At 40.8% G+C, this 22357-nt stretch overlaps 1 protein-coding gene across 1 annotated transcript in view; it reads right to left on the bottom strand.

The window, feature by feature from the left end:
• Window positions 1-22357, bottom strand: part of COL9A1 (collagen type IX alpha 1 chain) — a 74587-nt gene that overhangs the window by 35182 nt on the left and 17048 nt on the right. The window contains exons 6-19 of the mRNA XM_061990121.1: window positions 18394-18471; window positions 17694-17714; window positions 16489-16563; window positions 15905-15940; window positions 15714-15776; window positions 13314-13367; window positions 12677-12712; window positions 6954-6977; window positions 6589-6642; window positions 4845-4898; window positions 2708-2740; window positions 2547-2603; window positions 1796-1849; window positions 467-520 (exon numbers count right to left, since the gene is read on the bottom strand). Of these exons, the coding sequence (XP_061846105.1) occupies window positions 467-520; window positions 1796-1849; window positions 2547-2603; window positions 2708-2740; window positions 4845-4898; window positions 6589-6642; window positions 6954-6977; window positions 12677-12712; window positions 13314-13367; window positions 15714-15776; window positions 15905-15940; window positions 16489-16563; window positions 17694-17714; window positions 18394-18471 (693 nt within the window). The remainder of the gene's footprint in view (window positions 1-466; window positions 521-1795; window positions 1850-2546; window positions 2604-2707; window positions 2741-4844; window positions 4899-6588; window positions 6643-6953; window positions 6978-12676; window positions 12713-13313; window positions 13368-15713; window positions 15777-15904; window positions 15941-16488; window positions 16564-17693; window positions 17715-18393; window positions 18472-22357) is intronic.

The following is a 22357-nucleotide window of genomic DNA, read 5'->3' as shown; positions in this document are numbered from 1 at the left end:
AAAAACCCACCCTTCTTCATTGGCTGTTATTTCATCCTCAAGTCTTATCTAAGCCTGAATTTCACAGTTAACCATGTTCTAAACAAACACTAGCTTTGCGAGGATGAAGTCAGAATCATCAAAATTATAGAAAGGAAGGTCAAGAATAAAAACCAAAAACACCACCAACATTTAACTATCCAACTGTTTGCACAATTTAAGCACAACAGAAAATTTAGGACATGAAATACTTCATAAAATAAGCCTTTCCATAGAACTGTTTAGAGCTTTGTGCCAAGCAACAATGTATCTTTTTGTAGGGACTTAAATAATTTTACTTCCACTCACAGACAATATGGCAGAATAAAGAGATTCTGTGGAGGTCTGTGGAGATTTTATCATATCTGATTTCTTAAAATAATAATAATAAAAAATACATGACATAATAAAGCAAATGGGTAACACCGTTTAAGAGGAAATACTTTACTGGAGGGCCTTGAGCTCCCACTTCACCACTGGGTCCTTGGTCCCCTTCCTCACCCTGGGAAAGCAAAAGGAATACATCTGTAGCTAATCCACACAATACATATTGCTTTCTCATCATAGGAGGTACATTTACTACTTACTGTTTTCTGTCACCATGTCCTGCTTGAAGGAAATCCAAATGAAGTCACACAACATCCTCAGAACACAGACAGATACTTGTTTAGGTTCACTTTCCTTTCAACTATTAGTCAGAGGGGTCATTTCAAAGCAAGCCCAGCATAAAGAATAATGGTATTTTACTCTTAATCTGCAATTCATCATTTTCTTGACCTCAATTTCTTTAGGTTTTCCTGCTCTTTTAGACTAAAAGTTTAACAAAGGTATACACATATATGTGGACAGACTGGATATACTAGTGGCTCTGCAACACAACACTACCTTGTGCTTCAGAATTTTTTTAATTCAAATGGTAAAATGCCTTATCAGGTCAAACCCTTATGTCATTAGCTGATAACCTCTCATACAACGACAGTGCACACAATGATAGTGCACACTAATGGAACAACAGTACTTCCTTCCAGTTTAATTTGCAAAAAGGGATTTTGGAACATAAGTCAACTGCTTACCATCCAGGAAAAAAAAAAAATTAGGTGAGCTGTTTCTAATACATTTCTGTTCTTTTCAATATGCTTAGGAGTAAAGAGATGGTTTTCTAAATAATTTTTTCTCTGATGCTTTGCCTCCAGCATTGAAGGACCAAGGCAGTGCAAATCTCAACTTTTCTTCCAAAACTTTCAACATTAAACAAGGTTAAATCAAATGAAACACCTTACAAGAGTTTACATTTCAGTCTTCAAGTTGAATCAGATTCGGCTTCATTACTATAGTTATAACCTTTCTTTGCCTATGAACTTATACTGTGACCTTTCCACCTCAAACACACTTTTTCCTCTCATTCTCCCCTTTAGTACTCATCTGTGCCATAGAGCAATTTACTTGGTAAATCCCCAGAATTCTCCTGCATTTAAATGTTTGGAAGTTTTCCTATAAATAAATTTTACTTCAATTTGTGCCATGAGTTCCATAATAATCAAATTGAACGATCAAAACAAAAAGTAAGAGCAGTATGACTTCTGCCTTACAATAAATCGAGTACAAGTGAATAAAAAATAGAGATGTAACCAAGCCTCTGGTTACTCTGAAGCAGTATGATATGCAATATCTCTTCCTATACTCTGGTAAAGAAAAATAGTTTAACTGTTTTTGAAGAAGATGCTAAACTACTACTAGGTTGTTAAAAATAACAAGTTTTTCATCATTTTTTTTTTACCTTATAACCTTGTTTTCCTGGTTCACCAGACTCTCCTTTTGAACCTTTATGTCCCTAAAATAAATGGAAAAAAAAATCAAAACAAATAAATAATTAGAGGTTATTCAAACTCAAAATACTGAGTTTTCTGAAACAGACACGGACTCCTCAGAACTATCTTGCTGTTCCCCTCTGCAATCCCCATTCACCACTGCTTCCTCACCTATTTAGTTAACATCACATATTAAATACTATGTTCAAAAAGATCTGCCTCTGATTCTAACAGGGTTGTATTTCTAGGCAGGTTAGTACTTCTTCTTACATTACTCCATAACAATTTCCTCAGGCCAACGGTATTCCTAGTAACCAAAGAATACATAAGAAATCAAAATCTCAGCTAAAATGTGACCCAAAAAGTGTTCAATTCAGTTTAGTATGTTGTAGGTCTCCCAGAAAGAGAGAAGGGGAACATACTACAAATATAGTCTGGAATCAGACTGCAAATGGTCCAGAAAGTGAATGACACAATCCTTCATATACTCTAATTCTTTCAGGACCCTACATAATTTTTACCCTGAAGATGACAGTAAGAGACTTCAACGAGAGGTTATTTTAACAGTCAAGAGCTGAAATAATCCTCAATATCTACAATGATGCAATGATTTTTGAAATTAACAGTGACAAGCCCTTTTGTCAAACCAGCAATTACCTTCCCTTAGGGCTTTGAGATAGTATGGGTGTAAGGACTGCTTGAACAAACAGAATCTCTTACCTTCATTCCCATTAAGCCAGCATGTCCTGGGCGGCCAGGGGGACAAGCACTGGGACACTGGAAAAGCATCCACATAATTACTACCACACAGGTTGACAACCACATAGGTTGTCTAGAGATTACATTAAAAAAGCCACCAAAAAAAAGGACAAAGATCCTACCAGTGGGTCACCATCTTGCAGGCCAATTGTTCCCTAAAAGAGTTTAAATTAATCAGAGTCAGTAAAAGATAAATAATCAGACCTGACTCACTAGACAATATAGTCATTAGGAAAAAACAGAACATATTACTAAAGTTGGAATCAGAAGTATAATCAATCAAAAGATGTCTGACACGAAAAGCACCTAAACTGTAGGATTTTAGTGTAATATGATGGGCATCTGCAAAATCCTGTCCTGTAACTTACATTAACTTTTATGAAAATCAAAATATTTATTTTGGTTTTTAAGCTACCTGTAACATATTTCCTATTAAATACACAGTAAATATATCCAAATCCCACGAATTTTTAACAGAACCCAAGACAATTTCTGTAATATGGATAAGTTTTACTTTTCCAACTTCCTACAATTAAGCAAAAAATTCAGATCTTCACAGAGAAAAAAAACTCCCCATGAGTACTGATAGATGAATGAGATGAGTAGAGTTAATGGAATAGCAGTTAATGGAATTGCAATAAACTAGAGATCAGTGTGTTATAAGGTGGACTCAGTGAGGGGAAAGCTACTCCTTCTATGAATCAAATACTAGATGGAAGCTAACAGGAGGTTTATGAGGCACAACAGGGAGAATCACAGAATTACAGAGGTTGGAAGGGACCTCTAAAGATCATCTAGTCCAACCCCTCTGCTCAAGCAAGCTCACCTAGATCAAGTCGCACAGGAGCATGTCCAGGCGGGTTTTGAGAACCTCCAGAGGAGACTCCACACCCTCCTTGGGCAGCCTGTACCAGGGCCCCCTCACCCTCACACGAAAGAAGACTTTCCTTATGTTCAAGGGATACTTTCTGTGTGTTCTAGCTTGTGCTCATTACCCCTTGTCCTGTCACTGGGCACTACAGAAAAAAAGACTGGTCCCATCCTCTTGACACCTGCTCTTTAGGTATTTATAAGCACTGATAAGATCCCCTCTCAGTTTTCTCCTCTCCAGGCCGAACAGCCCCAGGTCTCGCAGCTGGATTCTCTAAAGTCCAGAGGAAACACACTGTTTCAGAGAGAAGTAAAGGGGACATTAAAGAATGAGCTGGTCCTTTTTACATAGAAACTTTTTTTTTTAAAAAAAATGAGGATATATTTGGGTCTATAATGTCATGAACTGGAGTGGATTGTGGCACTTTCAGAAACCTAAAAGGGACAAAACTCTCAAGGCATAGTAGCAGCATACATCATTATTGAGAATCCTTTTTTTACTCATTTCCCAAATACTCTTCTCCATTTAATCACTCGTATTTTTTACAATGGCTCTGCCAATTCTCTGGCAACTTCCATGAAAACAAGAAACATGGCATAATCGAAGCATATGGATGTGGGATCAGATGAGCACAGCTTTTAATGGGCCATTAGTAGGACACATGTTTCCCAGAGATTTGCATTTCACAGCACCCAGCCTCCAGTGTGTCTGCCAAAAAGCCTGTTTTATCTCTCTGGGCAGGTAAATAGCCACAAGACAAAGGCATAACACACAATCTTCCTCCCAAAAGGCTCAAAGAAGATAACCATTCCCCTAGAGAGTGAAAGTACTGGAATAAAGCTTTCTTCTATCCCTTGCAAATAGCAAGCCTGCTTGCAAGATAGGCATTAGAACTTACCCCATCTGGGAACACTTCTGGCTCATATTAAACACAGTTACCCCATCTGGGAACACTTCAGGCAAATATTAAAATATAAACCATTTTTCTCCTCCTAACAGACAAAAATCTACCTCTGCTGAGGTCCAATAAAGACTATATTCATAGTAATACTATAAATCACGTAGAAGTCAAAAACTTGTAAAAGTTATGGTTTAATATGATTTGCAGAAATGGGATGAGATCATGGTGGAAGTCTCAGTTTGGATTTCAAACTATCTTTTATAACCATAAGGACTAGAAACTTCCTTTCTAAATGGAAGAGCAAAATTGACATGATTAAAGTAGTTGTAGCTCAGGCTTTGAAGCTCAAGCCACTAGACATCGTGAATTAACATCGTCTGCTGAAATCCTGAAGTTGGTTTTCAGCTGTAGGACTCAAAGAGAAGTTTGTTCATGCAGCAACAATACACAATTCAGACAAAGGTACATATTAAAGGCAATCACTTACTCGAGGACCTGGTGGACCTGGTGGCCCTGGTGGTCCTCTTTTTCCTGGATCTCCCTAAAAAAGGGTAAAATAAATTTGTTGATTCATAATAATGAAAACCAGCAGTTACACGTTGACACTACACAACAACAGTGAGAAATTAAGTAGCTACATTAGGACAGGCAAAGTTGTCAATTAAAACATCAACCCAAAACGTGATTCTCATAGTAGGGTGGGAAAAATCAATTTCTTAGTAGGATGGAAGCCATGTTGTGGAACAAAAGGCATAAAAAACACCCACAATAAATTTTCATCTGTTTCAGAAAGCTGAAACGTCTGGCCACAGGTAAATCTATGTACTCCTCTATCTTATAACTGCTACTTAAGTTCTGAATTAAAAGAACCTAGTAACTGGTAAAAATGTCCAAAGCCCAGAGAGGAAAAGAATTCCCTTTTTCAGAGCCCAAGATGAATTTACCAAGTCAGAATCTTCTCCTGTTTATGAAGTTCTTACATCCAGTGCATTCAGAAGTAATGGTAACATAGAACCTCTGGTAATTATCTTTTTACGAATGTTTTCAATTAAGATAAATCTAATATTCTGACAGGGAGCACCTTTTAACTTAACACTGTCATTTCCATATCATTTTTGATATATTAAATCACAATTAAAATCAATGAGATGAATATAGAAAAAAATATTCACTAATTCTCACAATGCATGGGGTATAGAGCCATAGATTTTGAAGCCCTAAAAAGGAGTATTTCTTTCCCACAGGATGTATAATTGCATTGTGGGACTCACTGCAACACGTTCTGGAGGCCTGTGCTATAAATGGATTCAGAAAGGAACTGACTATATTAATGGAGGATAATATATGAGCCTATGCTCATATATAGCTTTTGGAACAGGCAGTACAGATGCAATTTCTGATTCAGGCAGTCTCTGAACTGCCAACAGAATGTGGGACACTGACAGAAAAATGTCATTTTACAAACAGTCTGAACACTCCCCTAGGTACCCATTATTACCCTTGCTACAGACAAGACAATGAGCTAGACAGATCACCTTCTGAAACAAAGTGGCAGTTTATAATATCCCTTTTTATATTCACTTACATGACAATGTGACGCACACAGGGAGAAGTATGTATTAAAAAGTAGGCTTCATTAAACACAATTGTAATGCTGTTTCTGATTTTAAGTAAAAAATTAACAACTGGTTTCCCTTTGCATTCCAGTGAGAACATACAGAGTCAAAACATGACAGTGTGCTGAAACCAAGTGCAGTAACATCAATAGATGGAGTCATACTTCCAATGAGACTAAGAAGAATTACTGAATTGGTCACTGATATGCAAATGGAAAGCAGAAATAATATGTGATCGTGTACCATAATATATGAGAAGACAGGAGGAAAGCTAAAGGTCTGCCTGTAATTTTGGTTTATATTTCCTGTATTTCTGTTAGGTTTGCTTTTTGATATTAGCTTTCCTTGGGTAAAAGGAGAAGTAGAGTATAGGACACTTCATTCTAATCTAATGGGTGGTCCTGACTTTGTGCCATTAATTGCTCCTTATTTCTGATGATCTTCAAACACAATCTTTCCTCTACCAGTCATCACTGTAGAGGAAAAAATATGTTTTCACGTGCTGCTTTAACCCAAATGGTGTTTAGATTTAGAACAGTAATTATTAATTTCTTCTGTAAGTACCTTCCAGCTACTGAATAAACCTACACTTTTGGAGAGCATAACAGTACTTACAGGTGGACCAGCACGACCTACTTCCCCAGGAAGTCCTGCTGCACCAGCTGGACCCTGTAACAACCAAGTTAAAATAGTATTTTTAAACCATATAACCATTTTTAAACCATTAAACTATAACAAGTATCTAAGGAGTAAGAACATATAATTGTCTCAAACAACAAACTAGTACTCTTGCCCCATATTTCACAGACTCATCCAAACTCAGCAGCAGCTGAAGAAAGTATATGTAATAGACATAGAACATCAAGTTAAAACAGTGTCTTTTTCACTTCATAACTTTTTATTATGGTATAACAGCTTCATTGAATATCTAAACAGGTTCAATAAACAGTATATTTATGAATTGTAAGAATTATACTCACAGGTGGTCCAAGAAGCCCCTTGCCCTGTGAAATAACAAAAAAGGTCAGAAATGTCAGGAGGGCTCCACATTTAGTCAAGTTGTTTGCCAAGAACAGAGTATTTGGGACAAAAGGGTATAAAAAAATCATGATATTTGATTCTGCAAAATCATTTTGAGAACTTGTTTAACTAATGTTAAATATCAATTTTATTATTAAGTGAGCAATATAAGGAGAAAAAATTAATTATTGATTCGGTTGCCCCACAGTAGCATTTATTTACACATACTTACAAACATATACTTCCACAAAGGAATGAAAACATTAAAGCCTTTGGATTTACCTAATTATCAAGTACCACAGTAAACACATCCATGCTATAATCATTTCCTTCTAACAGTGCATTTAAATTGATAATAAATCACCAGTGCTTCCCCGAGGTCTAAATCCATTAAATTAGTGGTTTTGGGTAAGCAGAAAGAACATTAAACTGCTCCTGTTTAAGTTTTCCATCAGTTATTGCTCTGAATCATTTTAATGAGAAGTGTCCAAGATACAAGTATGTTTTATCTATTTGGAAAATACACTCCCTCTACCTCAGTCTTTCATTACTAAAGCAAATGAATAATGTTATGGAGAAGAGTGTCAATGATGTGTATGAAACACTGGTATATAAAATCACAAACATACTTAAATCTTTAGGAGATTTTATGTAATAAATTGCCCGGGTTGACTAGAGTTCAAAAGCCACAGAATATCATGCCAGGATTATATATGCAAAGTTGTCTTTCGAAAACTTAGTATAACACAGGTAAAATTTCAAGCAATTATCAGAATCTTTCCATTTTAAACAATTCATACCAAGCAGAAAGTAAACTTTTTCACTTGTCATAACCTACATAATTCCTTTGCTATTACTTAATGCTTCCTTGCTACACTTCATTATATTTGACTATACAAATCAAACTTCCATTGCATCACATATCTGATATTATAATATCACTTGCCTCTGAAAGAAGGAAGGCAACTACTTTCAGGTTCTCATTGAAATAGTCCTTGCTAACAGGCCTCCAACAGTAGCAGGGAAAGCCAGGGATACTGAAAGAAGCAGCTAGAGCTACCACATTTAGCCCACACATAGGCCCAGGAAAAGCCAGTGTCCCCCTCTGCCAACTCTTCTGCATCTCCTCATCCTCCTAATTAAGACTCCAAGAAGAACAGGCTGCTCCCCAGAAATCTATGCCTCCTCCTTGCTCAACTAATCCATCTCTCTGGGCATGAACTCCCTGCAAGCAGACCAAATTGTGGAGTGTAGAGCTCCAGGGTAAACAGCCAGTAAGGACCTACACAAAGCTGCCCATGTTCCTGCCTCTGTCTCAGTCCTGCAGGCTCTCCAAACCACATGAGTCTGCAGCCTTACAGCCTCACTTCTACCCTAAAGGTTTGTTTGGGTTTTTTTAATCAGGTTTCACTACTCACTAAAGGTGAGATGACCAGTGTGGACTATTTTGAGAAACTTTGACTAACTGTTCTGTTTCTTCTGCAGCTTAAAGCCACTGATCAAAAGGAAAACCTGTACAAATGGAATATCCCTGAGACATTATTTTTTTAGCATTAAATTTTCCATGTGGATTCAGCCTGTATAGTTTAACAACCAATAGAGCTACAAAATCAAACACTAAGCTTCTTCCTAAAATGTAAAGTCTGAGAATTAACTTTGAACTTAATAATTACATGGGTTATAACATGAGGAGACAAAGTATATTCACATTTTCTTTACCTTTAAATAACTAAGAATGCTCATTTTCTCATTAAATATTCCTGCAGATTCACCTTTAAATACAAGGTCCAGTTGTTTATTAGACAGAAGAAGAAGAACTCCAAAGGCAATCCCTACTGAGGTTCACTGAAGCGTTATCCCTACAAGACTGCATGTACCAGAGCAAACAAAAAAAAAATCACTACACTTTGCAAAATGGTCCAAAATCTCACAGAATCACAGAATGGTAGGGGTTGGAAGGGACCTTTAGAGATCATCTAGTCCAACTCCTGTGCTCAAGCAGGTCCACCTAAATCAGGTCACACAGGAACAAGATTGGGTGGGTTTTGAAACACTCCAGAGAAGGAGCCTCCACACTCTCCCTTAGCGGCCTGTGCCTTATTTTTAAATGGAACTTCTTGTGTTTCAGCTTTTTCCCATTAACCCTTGTCCTGTCACTAGATACAACAGAAAAAAGTGATTCCCCAATCTCCTGACATCCACCATTTAGATCCTCCCCTGCAGTCTCCTAGAGCCTAAACAGCTCCAAGTCTCACAGCCTTCCCTCGTATGTAAGATGTTCCAGTCCCCTGATCATCTTGGTGGCCCTATGCTGGACTCAATCCAGAAGTTCTGTTCCTCTTGAGCTGGGGATCCCAGAACTGGACACAGAACTCCAGATGAGACCTCATCTGGGCAGAGTAGAGGGGGAGAAGAGCATCCCTTGACCTGCTGGCCATACTCTTCTTGATGCATCCCAGGATGCCATTGGCCTTCTTGGCCACGAGGGCACATTGCTGGCTCATGTTTAGTATATTATCAATCATGACTCCCAGCTCCCTCTCTGCAGAGCTGCTCTTGATCCCCAGCCTGTCCTGGTTCATGGGGTTGTTCCTTCCCAGATACAGGACTCTGCACTTGTCCTTGTTGAACCTCATGAGGTTCCTCTCTGCCTCACTCTCAAGTCAGTCGAGATCCTGCTGAATGGCAGCACAGCCTTCTGGGGAATCAGCCAGTGCTCCCAGTTTGGTGTCATCGGCCAACTTGCTGAGGGTACCCTCAGTCCCATCATTCAGGTCAAAAGCCTTGCTGAAATCAAGGTAGATGACATCCGCTGCTCTCCCCTCATCTAGCCAGCCAGTTATGCACTCACAGAACGCTATCAGGTTGGTCAAACAGGATTTCCCCTTGGTGAAGCCATGTTGACTCCCCCTGATAACCATCTTTTCCTTCATATGTTCAGTGATAACATTCAGGATTTGTTCCATCATCTTTCTAGGCATGGAGGTGAGGTTGAGTGGCCTGTAGTTTCCTGGGTCATCCTTCCTGCCCTTTTTGAAGACTGGAGTGATGTTGGCTTTAACCTTCCTGGTTGCACCCCTTATGTTCCTGTACTCTTCACAAGAAACAAGGTGCCCTTTACCCACCTCTAATAGATAGCTGCTTTCTCCCTAAGTTGTCCCAGCAGTTCTTTGTTCATCCATGGAGGCCTTCTGTCTCCTTTTCCTGCTTTCCTGCATGTGAAGGACACACTGATCCTGGGCTTGGAGGAAGTGGCACTTGAAGATCAACCAGCTCTCTTGGGCACTCTACCATCTAGGATCCTATTCCATGAGGTCTATCCAAGCAGGTCTTTGAAGAGATCAAAGTCGGCTCGCCTGAAATCCAGGGTCACGGTCCTGCTTTGCGGGCTGCCTCTTCCACACAGGATCTTGAACTCTACCATCTCATGGTCACTGCAACCGAGGTGGCCTCCAACCTTCACATCCCCAACCAGACCCTCCTTATTTGTCAGTACCAAGTCCAGTAGCACACCCCTCCTTGTTTGTTCTTCGACCACCTGCAACAGAAGTGGTCATCAACATTCTGTAGAAACCTCCTGGATTGTGTGCACTTGGCTGTGTTGCTTCACCAGCAAATATCAGGTGGTTGAAGTCCCTCATGAGTACCGGGATTGAGAATGTAAGGCATTTCTCAGCTGTTTGTAGGAGGTCTCATCCACTTCCTGCTCCTGATCAGGTGGCCTGTAACAAACTTCTACAGCAGCATCACCTACCTTACCCTGCCCCTAATTTTCACCCACAAACATTCACCCCCACCCCTCATCCCCATCCAGGTAGAGCTCAATGTACATTAATTGCTCTCTCACATAGAGAGCAACTCCACCTCTACACCATCAGTCCGTCTTTCCTGAACAATACATAACCCTCCATGGCTTTGCTCCAGTCATGGCAGCTGTCCTACCACGTCTCTGTGACCACAATGAGGTCGCAGTCCCGCATCCGCACCCACACCTCCAGTTCCTCCTGCTTATTCCCCAGGCTGTGTTCATTGACTTATTACTTTTACAGCTTCAAAATATGGTCACAAAAGACTGAATCAGGTCAATGCCACTCTGAAAGGAACAGCACCTTACTTTTAACAAGTTGATCCAGTTTATTGCTTTCCCATAGTAACATCTCCACTTCTAAGTTAAGATTTAACTCTCTTTATCTATATTTTAAACACCTACCTTTTCTGAAGGCTCTTAAAGTATTCATTCTCATATTAGTCTGTTAATGCTGGGGTAAAATCATGTAAATTTTCCCAAAGTCGGTTTCTGTTTCAGTTGACAGGCTAAAATACTATAGTATTTTAACTTGGTATTTCAGTAATTCAGTTTTATTTCCCCATTTTTTCCTCTGCCATAGTAGTCCTTTTCATGTACACTGTTTTCCATATCATCTGAGTAATGTATCTGACAGAGTTAAGCTATCTCTTCATTCCAGGTACATAATTTAAAATGCACTGCAAAACAGCTAAGAAATTATTTCCCCATCTACTTGACAGAAAAAAAAATGGAAATAAGCAAACAAAAATTCAACTCCTTAACAGAAAAATATAGTGCTTTCTTACTTAGAAGCTACCTCAGTTTTGCTATTTTCTGTGACTAAATTTAGCCCATATATTCACTCTACAGATTGACCAAACACTATAAAAGTATTATCTATTTTCCAAATCTTCAGAAAAGAAAGAGCATACATGAAAGTTAAATGCAAATCTCCACACAGAATGTTTCATCTTAAGTTTAAACACATCTATGATGTAATATTTTCAAGAACAATATTACAATTTCCTCTATGGCCAAATAAAAAAAAAAAAATATGAGTGTTCAATATAAATTTAGTGAAAGTTAACAGGACAGGGTCAAAAACACAAAGATACAGTCAAAGAATTTCACAGCAGTGAGTGCTATATCAGAATACAATGTCTCTTCTACTTCATTCCAACAATTTCTCAAAAATGAATCTAATTTTTAACTGAATTTTAATTACATGCAGCTCTAATCCAATTTCATACCAGTCACCTTGTTCTATTACTCATTTTCCTTGAGGTTTTTCTGGGTTTCCTATAGAACCAAACTTTCTATATGTTAAACATCATTTACTTCTACCTTATAAAATTCCTAAAATTCGCAATTATTTTCAGCCCCCAAAGACAGATGTTAAACCCATCTGCATGCCAACTGGAACAGTACGCTTCACCTGTCATTTCTCCAATTCTTTGTCTTGTTTTCATATGGAACACCAAAGGAAGTCCCATACAGCCTTTACAACTCAGTGATCCCATTTAAACACATGGGAAGGAGCTGAAACAGTTTACAAACTGTAGACTAATTTATGTAAATAAAACATGGTCTCTCCTGTCTCTACAGCATTTTCACAGAGATAGAAAACAACAGTATCCATCTAAAACTTGTGACTGCATCACACACATTGCTTTCTTTTCTACAGCATACAAACCAAACATCTCCTTTTGGTAATACTTGAACACTTTGATAACAAGACAAAACTGTTCTTTAATATACTCCTTTCATATCTTGTGAGCTCTTTGAAACCTCATAAATGGCTTCTGGCTTTTCTTCACTACATTTAACAGTAAGAATCCTTCATATTGATACTTAAAAGTCTAAAAAGCCTCTTCATGCACTGAAAGTACTACTTACCGGAAGTCCACGAGCACCTGGCAGCCCTGGCTCGCCCTTTAAAAGATAAAAATTGAGTTTTTCAAGACACATTAGCATTAAATTTTGTAAACAGCGCACAGGAAGATGGTCTCACCTTTTGGAGAGTACCATTTAGTGGACATATTCTGAAAGTATTATTCCCTTCATTAATGCTATGCTGGTTTCAGTGAGACTTGACAGAAAGAATTTCTCAACATCAAAAAGACATGGCCTTAGGCCTTTATCTCCCCTCAAAATAAAACATTCAAATATGCTGTTACTCAGACTTCTGATGTATATTTAATTTGCCTGATTGTTGATGAAGTCAGGTTTCACTATTCTGACTTCCACTGCTTATTATTATGACATAGTTACAGTAAAAGATGAAAAGAGTCTCACTGTTACTGAAAGTGCTCAACCTTAATGGCACCAGTAAAATGCCATCATTCCTTACTGCTGGCCAGGGGAATGGAAGTTGCTCTGTCCTATGTGAAAAAGGCCCAATGTGTCTGTAATTTATAGATGTTGTAACACTGTAAGAAAGGTTGCAGTATCTCATTAGTTACATAGAGACAAACAAAATTCCTTCTTAAAAAAGAAAAAAACCACATGATTTCATGCATAATTTTGTTCTTACCTTCTGTCCTTTTGGTCCTGTGGCTCCACGGGAGCCATCAGGTCCTGTGAATCCCTTTAGAAGTGATGAATACAACATTAATGCAAAGGTTACTTGGTTTTCTTAATTGCAACAGAAAACATTCTAAACCATAGAATAATAAAGCTACTAAATGAGATAAATAACTCCGGGAGACTTATAATTCAAATGCCTATTTACATGTACTGATACAATGGCCCAAATTCAAAGTGCTAGCTTCTGCTGAGAAACTTCAGTGCCTGTGATATGTGCCCTTGAAAAATTATTCTGTTAAATCCCATTTAAACATGTGATCTCACATGATCTTCCTTCTTCTCAACGTGAGACTGATTATTTTAGTTCCTGGGTCAGGTTAAAAACTACAACTGCCAGTGTTTCCCATTTCAAATAAACCATTCCTTAACAAACACACAATAATTCAACAAAGCTGTGAGGCTGGAGTTGAGTCTTTGAACCACACTTATCTATCTGGCTAAAACTGGCTAAAAGCAATCATTATATTTTAACTATTATTTAATTTCAGGTTGGTTTTTAACCAGCTTATATGGCATAGGAATTTCCAGATACCCACAAGAAAAGCCTAGCTTTCACATTTGTCCAGTAATTTTCTTTTTTGGCACACTTCCAGCAATTCAGTGCTCATCCAAAGGGATGTTTTATCTGATAATTTGCTTACAAAAGCTTCATGATCATTACAGGCAATTACTGTACAGTATCTTTACTCAGACTATTAAATTTGACACTGAAATAGTTTGTGAAAGAAAAATGTGGTTTAAAAAGTCAGAACTACCTCAGCAATTAAACACAGAAAAAGGTATTATAAAACCCCAATTAAAAGTTGAACGCACAGTGGGAGTACAATAAGGTCCCATGTTTTGTCTTCAAGTGAAAGTGTAAAAGCTTCACCATTTGTGTAAACAAACATCCAAAATCGAGCTGAGTTTAAAACATTCTGTTTCACATGATTATTTCACCATGAATTCTGCCTTCAGTAAAAACTATAAGAGGCAGGTTTTCTAAAGATCTACTTAAGGGTTTCCAACATATAGAAATAGGTTGTGGCCCTGTATTCTTTTGAAGAAAAAATGAAGTTGCATGAGATATCACTCATGGCAAGCGCACTTCCTCCTACAGAATTGAAATTTTGACACTTTTTAACTAAAGACTCTTTCAATTCCATGTCCACTAAATCTCTTTTCAAAAGCACATTAAAAATTAACCTCTCACAGAATTCCAGTTTTCAAAAAATATTAGGCTTTTTCATGTATATATTTGCAATATTCTATTACATACTTGTTTGTTATATATTTTATTTATTTTTGCTGTTTTCAATTCTAAAAGTATTCTACCACTTATGTACATTAAACATAAGTTTGCCTACCTCCTGGCATGAGATCTAAGTACTAATGTAACAATCTTGCTTTGTGGCAAGAAATGCTTTCAAACACTGCTCTTGAGAGAAACATGAAGTTTCCCCGGAAAGTATGAAAGCAGTTTTATTGCCACTGATTCACTCAAAAGATATGACTAACAGGCCATCAACACTAAATGTTGAAACTTTGCTGTTCTGTGCTGTTTCCCACAAAGGGCAGAATACACATTAGCAGGTACAGGCTCTGCAGCGGATGAAGTCTGGGAGGTTTCTGTTTGGAGAAATCATCTGTATGGAAATCACAGTTTTTCCTCCGAAAATGAGTTAAAATTCATTATTGAGCTTCACTTTAGTAAAAAGACAACTGTTCAGCTTAACGTCACGGCAACAGGGCTGATGTAGATTCCTGATTTCCCTGTCTCGGGAGAGGCCAAGAAGACCCGCAGCCACTACACACAGCCGTCCCCCACAGCCCCTTCGCCATGAAGCGCCTCAGGGCCCGCCCGTGGCGGGGGCAGCACCGCGCCCCCTGTCGGCCTGCTCGTGGCTGGGGCAGCACCGTGCTCCCTGCCGGCCTGCTCGCGGCGGGGGCAGTGGGCCTCCTCATCCCTCTCGGGGCCGGCCCGGTGCCTCGGTCACCGCAGGTGCCCTCGGCCGCAACAGACCCTCCTAGGTTCCTCCTCATGTCCTCGCTGCCCCTAGGGTTGACCCAGACCTCCTTCTAGAAGACTCAGCACAGGCTTCCGTCCCGCAGCCCGACAGCCCTTGAGTTTATCCCTTCTCTGCCACCCACCATCGCACCTCAGCCCAGCTGTGCTTCCCCCAGAGAGCACCCCTTCAGCTTGGAGAGCAGTTCATCTCCCACACGCACACCGCTGGCACTCGCTGGCAGCTCTGAGAAAGCCAGAGACCTCCAAAGAAGGTCGTATTTCTACAGAAATCGACTAAACCCAAGTATTTCTCTTAAAAAAAAAAAAGCCAGGAAATTCCCGAAAGTCAAACATACTCACATCAGCTCCCGGCTCTCCAGGCAGGCCAGGGGATCCTGGTTTGCCTGCCTCCCCATCTGGACCCTTCAGGATTTAAATGGACAGTTCAGCGTGTTGCAGGGAGGGAAGCAGAGACAGCCAGGGGAAGCAGAAACAGAACTCAGAACTTCTCCTCTGGCAGGAGAGCGTGCAAAGTAGCTGAAATCACTTACCGGTGGACCAGGGGGGCCATTAGGACCTCTCTCCCCCTAAACAAGATATGAAGGGGAAGGTATTAGAGCTACAAGGACTTTTCATGGTCCCTCATAAAAAACCCTGCTGATTTACAGATTATCAGGAATAATCCTGAACCAACTCTTATTATAGGAAGTTAATATCAACATGATCTTTATTATACACTAACAGAAATAATCAGAGAAACTTCTGAGAGAAACTTGGGGAAAATACATACTAGCTTCTATCAGGAATAATGCCACAAATCCTTATTGTGCTTTAGTATGTGTGATACTACACAATCCTTTTTGAGATTTAGACTTATAAAACCCCTACACCCAATTATCACCGCATATGATGATGATTATCTAAAATACATCATCCTATATTTTCCGTATCAGAGGTAATCTGAAATGTCACCTTCTTCCCCACCCCAGCCCACTACAGAGTATGAGACCTATCACTTCATAAGTGTATCTGCATCCCAATTCATACTCCCCAGAATCAAAAGCTGAGAGGAGGACAATTCAGGTACACGCCCAGGCATTTCCTATTTCCTAGACAGGACATGGGAAACACTTACATCAATGCCATCAATACCGGGAACTCCTGGTGGCCCGGGTGGACCTGGGGGACCTGGCGGACCAGGGAGACCTCTCTGACAACCAATAAGGAAAGACAAAAAAAGCAATTAGATCCTGGCCAACCTACAAGAACCAGTCTGGGAGAGCAGAGGGGGTTTCTATGGGCTGGTTAGAGTGAGTCACAGCAAGCGAGGAAGAGCTGTGTTCTCACACCACAAGTGTCAAGACACGCGTGCCCTATCCCATTTAACGGTCACGACAATGACCAGCAACACAGGTAGAGTGTGGCTGAGGTGTTAACATCCCCCTTTCCCAAGCCTGGCTACACTCCTGCACCCTGATGCTGGCAGGGCCAGAGAAAGGTGGAGGGGGCTCAACTCCCCAACACAGGAGGATCTTAATGCCCTATGCCACTGACAGGGAGCAGAAACAAAACCACTGATCTTTGCAAATCAAACACTTAAATTCACTAAGCTACTCTAGTTCCTCATTCAGTCAACACAAAGGAAACAGTCTTCCTAAAAGTTTGTGCTAGCAAAGAAGGTTTAAAACAACCCTTTGCCTACTCCAGTGACAGGCTCAGTGGTTTCCCCTGTTTCCTCAGGATTACATTAGCATCTACAGAGGTGCTTTCTCAAAGCACCAGGCTCCCAAGGGAAAGGCGGGAGGCACTGCTAGCATTTGGAAACAGAGAGAAAGGCTTTTACAGGTCTCCCTCCCCATAATGGGAGGCTCTGTTCTCCTCAGAGCGAGCTCAGGCTGTGGCCCCACAACGGTGCTCTGTGAGCAAGAGCCTAGCCTGAGTTTATGTTAGCAAGGGCTGGGCCCCGAGCCCAGTCCCTTGCTCCCCACAGCATTGCTGCTCTGGATGCCTGTCCTCCCCACGCCACTCTTGTCAGGAATAATCCATCCAGCAGTGGATGAAGCTCGAGCCCTGCCATATCAGCAGAAGCCTGCCTGATGCCTGCAAGGTCATACCATGTAGGCACACACAGGTGGCACCCACAGCCCTGTGCCCAGCTCGCCTTCCCTCTGCAGAAGTGCCACTGCTGTGTCAGGGTATGCTACAGCTACCATGGGAGTGAAAGGGTCTAAAACTCTCCAGCGAATCGGTGCCGGGGCACAACAGAGAGCAGCTTTGAGTCTCTCTCCACCTGCACCCTTTCCCATGAGCACAGAGCACTGTCCCTTCTCTCACACTTACCTCGATTACCGTCTGGCTTACCTGCGAGGGACAAAAAAAAGTCAAAGTCAGAATAAACTTACTTGAGCCAGACAGAGGCAAAGAATCTGCAGGAAAAGCCCCTGAGGCAGGAGGCCCCGCAGCACCCGGGCCATGGCGATGGAGGGAGCGGCTTGCAGCAGCTGGGGCGGGCGGCCAAGAGGTGAGCCCGGCTGCAGCCCCTCGCGGCTGCTCGACTAACGCCTTGGGGAGGGTCTCGGGGATTGGAGGATGGCTGATGGCGGGGAAGGGGAGGACTGAATGCCAGCAGCGCCTTAACCCTTTGCCCTGCTGCTGCTTTGGGCACCGACCCTCACTTTCCCGCACTCGCCCCGCCGCGGGTTTCCCGCCGCCAGGCTCCCCGGGTAGGCGGCAGCTGCGGGAGGCGGCCCCTGCAAAGCTTGCGGACCCCCCGAACCGCACGGGGCGGGCAGGGGGGAAGAAAGAAAGAAAGTCACGGAAGGGTTAAAATGAAGCTGTCGGTGCTCTGGGGATTGGATTTCTAAAGGCACCAAGTTCCAGGCTGGTAGGGTAAAAATGGGCATGTCGGGCCAGAAAGGGTGAGAAAAAGCTGCAGGTGCTATGGGCTGCCGGCGGCAGGCAGCGGGCAGGGACTCGGTGGCGGCCGGGCAGGGCAGGGCAGGGCAGGGCAGGGCAGGTGAGGGGTGGTCAGGGCGCTCACCCGGGCCGGCAGCTCGCCGCAGCCTTCGCGCTGGGGTCTCAGCGGGTCGCAGTGAATTACCATCCACTGGATTTCGAACTGGCAAAGGAGATAATGATCGCGTTAATTCGGGTCAGGGGGTCACACTGGCCGAGGGTGTAATGGGAGGAACGCTGTTCAGCTCACGGCATGTTTTAAAAGGTAGGTAAGTATTCAGTGATAATAGCTACGGGTGTCAGGAGAGCACAGTCCAGAGCAGTGCTTCACGCTGTATTCCCTTACCCCTAACTGTGGAGGTCTTTCATAAACCTGTGGAGGGATTTAAAGAGAATGTGAGAGATTCATTGTGCCATTTTCCACATATTCTTCAGAAGCACAAGCATTTTTCCTCATGCTATGTGACAGTTTTATTAGACACACAAAAAGATTTCTTCTAAGTGGATAGTTGTACCCATGAAGAATGGTGGGTCTGGGGTCCAATAAGCAGGATCATATGCGTACTGCCAACAGTCTATAACTGAGCAACGCATATCTGTGAAGTTCCATATCTTCTTTGAATGTTTGTATTTGGCATGGGAAAATGATACAGAGTTAAGGAAAATCTCAGAAGCTGCATCTGAAACTGTCTTGATGTGTTATACAGATTAGTAAACATACCCTCTGCTGAAAGTTACTTAATGGCTCAAACATACAGCTACACAGCTATATCTGTTGATATATAATGTGTCATGTGGAACTTAAGTACCAGGAGCATAATAAATTGTGCATATTTATTGTATCTAAGTTTTAAACTCTTGGGTTATTTTTCTTTCCCATCAAGCACGGCATCAGCTTGGCTTATGAACCACTAATGAGAGCATTACACAGAGGTTTCTCAGTTTGGTGATAAAATGCAGAGGCTCCTATTCCTTTCTTTTCACTGTGGATGGTTAAGGAGTTGGGGGGAAATAAAATTTGAGTGGTTTTCCTTTTTTCCGTTTATAACGTAGAGTCCAGGTATGGAAGAGATTTTGATTTGGCACTTTTTTTTTTTTCTGAAAAGATGAAAACAGAAGTGAGTACCTGGGGGCTTTCACTTCTTATTTCTTTGTTCCTTAGAGTCTTTTTATTCTATTGAGCTGAAGTAGCTCCCCACCATCCCTCCCACAACATAATGTCTCAGTGATGCCTTCTGTGCTCCCTCAGGGACATCTCACTGCTTTCTTCAGTCTAAGCCCACAACTGATGCAGAAGGCAGACTCATTCTGAGATGCTCTCCTTTCTCTCCACCATTCTTACATTCACTTAGTTGCATACTGACTGCTAGAACTGGTAAATACTCTTGAGCCTGAAGTCTTTTAAGATCTCTGCAAGACACCCACATATTCACAAAACACTGCTGCTTTTTTATCCCTTCACCTTCACCACCTCAGTGCTGCCACTCCAAAAATCCTTGCTATCACATCTCTACTGTTCTGTTTACCTAGCAGTTTCCAGAGTGCTGAGACTAGAGCACAAAAGAGACAGTGCCCTCATTTCTTTTACCTGTTATCTGACACCACTATCTATGAGTCAATTCTCTACCTCCTTTATCCAATTCTTTTAAAACCGTTTCCAGTCCTTAATAATAGATAACTGAATGTCATCATAAAGAAACCGAATGTGTAACAGTTTTATACTACAAGGCAGCAACACAAAAATAAAAACTGGATAATATCTGGAATCTGAATATGACAATTCATAAAAAGGCATTAAAGTTGGAACAAATGCTACTTATATGATAATTTATTTCATACCGTGCAACTAGATTCTGTGTTCTGAGTCTGTACAGTATTCACTTCTGAAATTCACTTGCAGAGGGAAAGAGGTTTGTAACGGGCTCTAAAGCAGCTGTTTCTGATCTCAATAGTAATCTGTTTCTGATTTAAATTAAAATATGTATGGCTTTGAGTGACAGAATTTCTACTTTTTCAGTTTGTTTAATATTATAATAATATTAAAATTGAAAAGTCATTCATTCAGTAGTTGTGAAATACCATAATTAAGGTTGCCTGTACAAACTTAATCTGCATGTAATCTGAAAGCGTGTGACTTCACACTTCTTTCCTTAGAATATTTCCCTTATTCTCAGGGCTAAATGAACCATGTAAGTTTGGAAGTAAATGACGTGAAAGGTGGTAAAAAAAAGAAACAACAGCTTTGTGGAAGAGGCAGACAGATGCCACTGAATTCACTTGCTTTTGCTTTATGATTCTTATGTCGTGATGAAAAATTATTTAAATCAAACCAACTACATAAGAAAGCATCCTGCTTGGGGAGAGAGGAGGGAATTAAATTTTACACCAAACTGGGAGGACTGGCCAATTCCCCCGAAGGCTGTACTGCCATTCAGCGGGATCTTGACCAGCTGGAGAGGTGGGCAGAGAGGAACCTCATGAGGTTCAACAAGGACAAGTGCAGAGTCCTGCATCTGGGAAGGAACAACCCCATGCACCAGTACAGGCTGGGGGTCAAGCTGCTGAAGAGCAGCTCTGCAGAGAGAGACCTGGGAGTCATGATTGATAATAGACTAACCATGAGCCAGCAAATGTGCCCTCATGGCCAGTGTGGCCAGCAGGTCGAGGCAGGTTCTCCTCCCCCTCTGCTCTGCCCTGGTGAGGCCTCATCTGGAGTGCTGTGTCCAATTTTGGGCTCCTCAGTTCAAGAGAGACAGGGAACTTATGAAGAACAAGGAAATCCAGAGACAAGGACTACCAGGAGGATCAGGAGACTAGAACGTCTCTCTTATAAGGAAAGGCTGTAGGAACTGAGGCTGTTTAGTCTGGAGAAGAGGAGACTGAGGGGTGATCTTATTAACATTTACAAATATCTAAAGGTTGGGTGTCAGGAGGTTGGGACATCCCTTTTCTTCTATAGTAGCTAGCAACAGGACAAGGGGTAATGGGATGAAGCTGGAACACAAAAACTTCCATTTAAACATAAGTAAAAACTATTTCACTGTGAGGGTGATGGAGCCCTGGCACAGGCTGCCTGGAGGGATTGTGGAGTCTCTTTCCTTGGAGGTCTTCAAGACCCGCCTGGACATGTTCCTATGCAATCTGATCTAGGTGAATCTGCTTCTGCAGGGGGGTTGGACTAGATGATCTCTAAAGGTCCCTTCCAACCCCTACCACTCTATGATTCTATGATTAAATGCCTGAAATGAATCATCTGGGTATAGGTTATTCAAGAAGGCTGGTCAGTAAGGACTGTAACTGAAATCAATAGTCTTAAGCTGCGTGTTCAATTTATAACACAGTACAAAATCTGTTAACACTGAAAGAATTACTTTTGAGACATACTACCAACAGCCAATATCTGCATCAGCATATTCTGGGATTTAAATGTAGATAAATCTTTGTTTTCTTTATATTTGTTTGTGTGGCTTTTGTATTAAGATGAGAAAGACTTGAGATGATAAAATGCTAATTACTGGGTTATGCTGGACATTGATGTATGACTGTCCAAGTGCCTCTATCTGTGTCTTAAGAGAACACTACTGGCAAATGCATATATACTTTTAAAGTTTGAAGCCAGTTTTTCAACTTTGAACATAATATTAAAACAGAGATAAATTTATTAATGAGATTATGTGATTGCTTGCTGCAGTGGTAACTTGACTCACTCAGCCAGGAAATCCTTTTAGTGTCTTGCATGCTGTCTTCCAAAGCTCTTGAATGGCCAAACAGTCACTGTTTTTTTCAAGATGGGCTTTTAGAGGTGAGGGTGAAGGACTAATACTCTTATGAGTATAAAACACACCAAAAAAAGTCTGAATAATAAGGCAGGCATCCTATGCAGAAAAAAAATTCTTACTCTTTACAAAATACTGTACAATAATATGAATATAAAAGGAGTTGGAATATTTTGAACATGCAGCTTTAATTGGACATTTCTTAGTTCACAGTTGCTTAGTTAGGCAGCAGGGTTTAAAAATAAAAATAAACTATATAGTTTAAAAATAAAC

This window comes from Colius striatus, chromosome 2, assembly GCF_028858725.1.
Source record: "Colius striatus isolate bColStr4 chromosome 2, bColStr4.1.hap1, whole genome shotgun sequence".
Taxonomy (NCBI): Eukaryota; Metazoa; Chordata; class Aves; order Coliiformes; family Coliidae; genus Colius; species Colius striatus.
The sequence above is the reverse complement of the archived record's forward strand: the minus strand, read 5'-3'. Positions and strand labels throughout refer to the sequence as shown.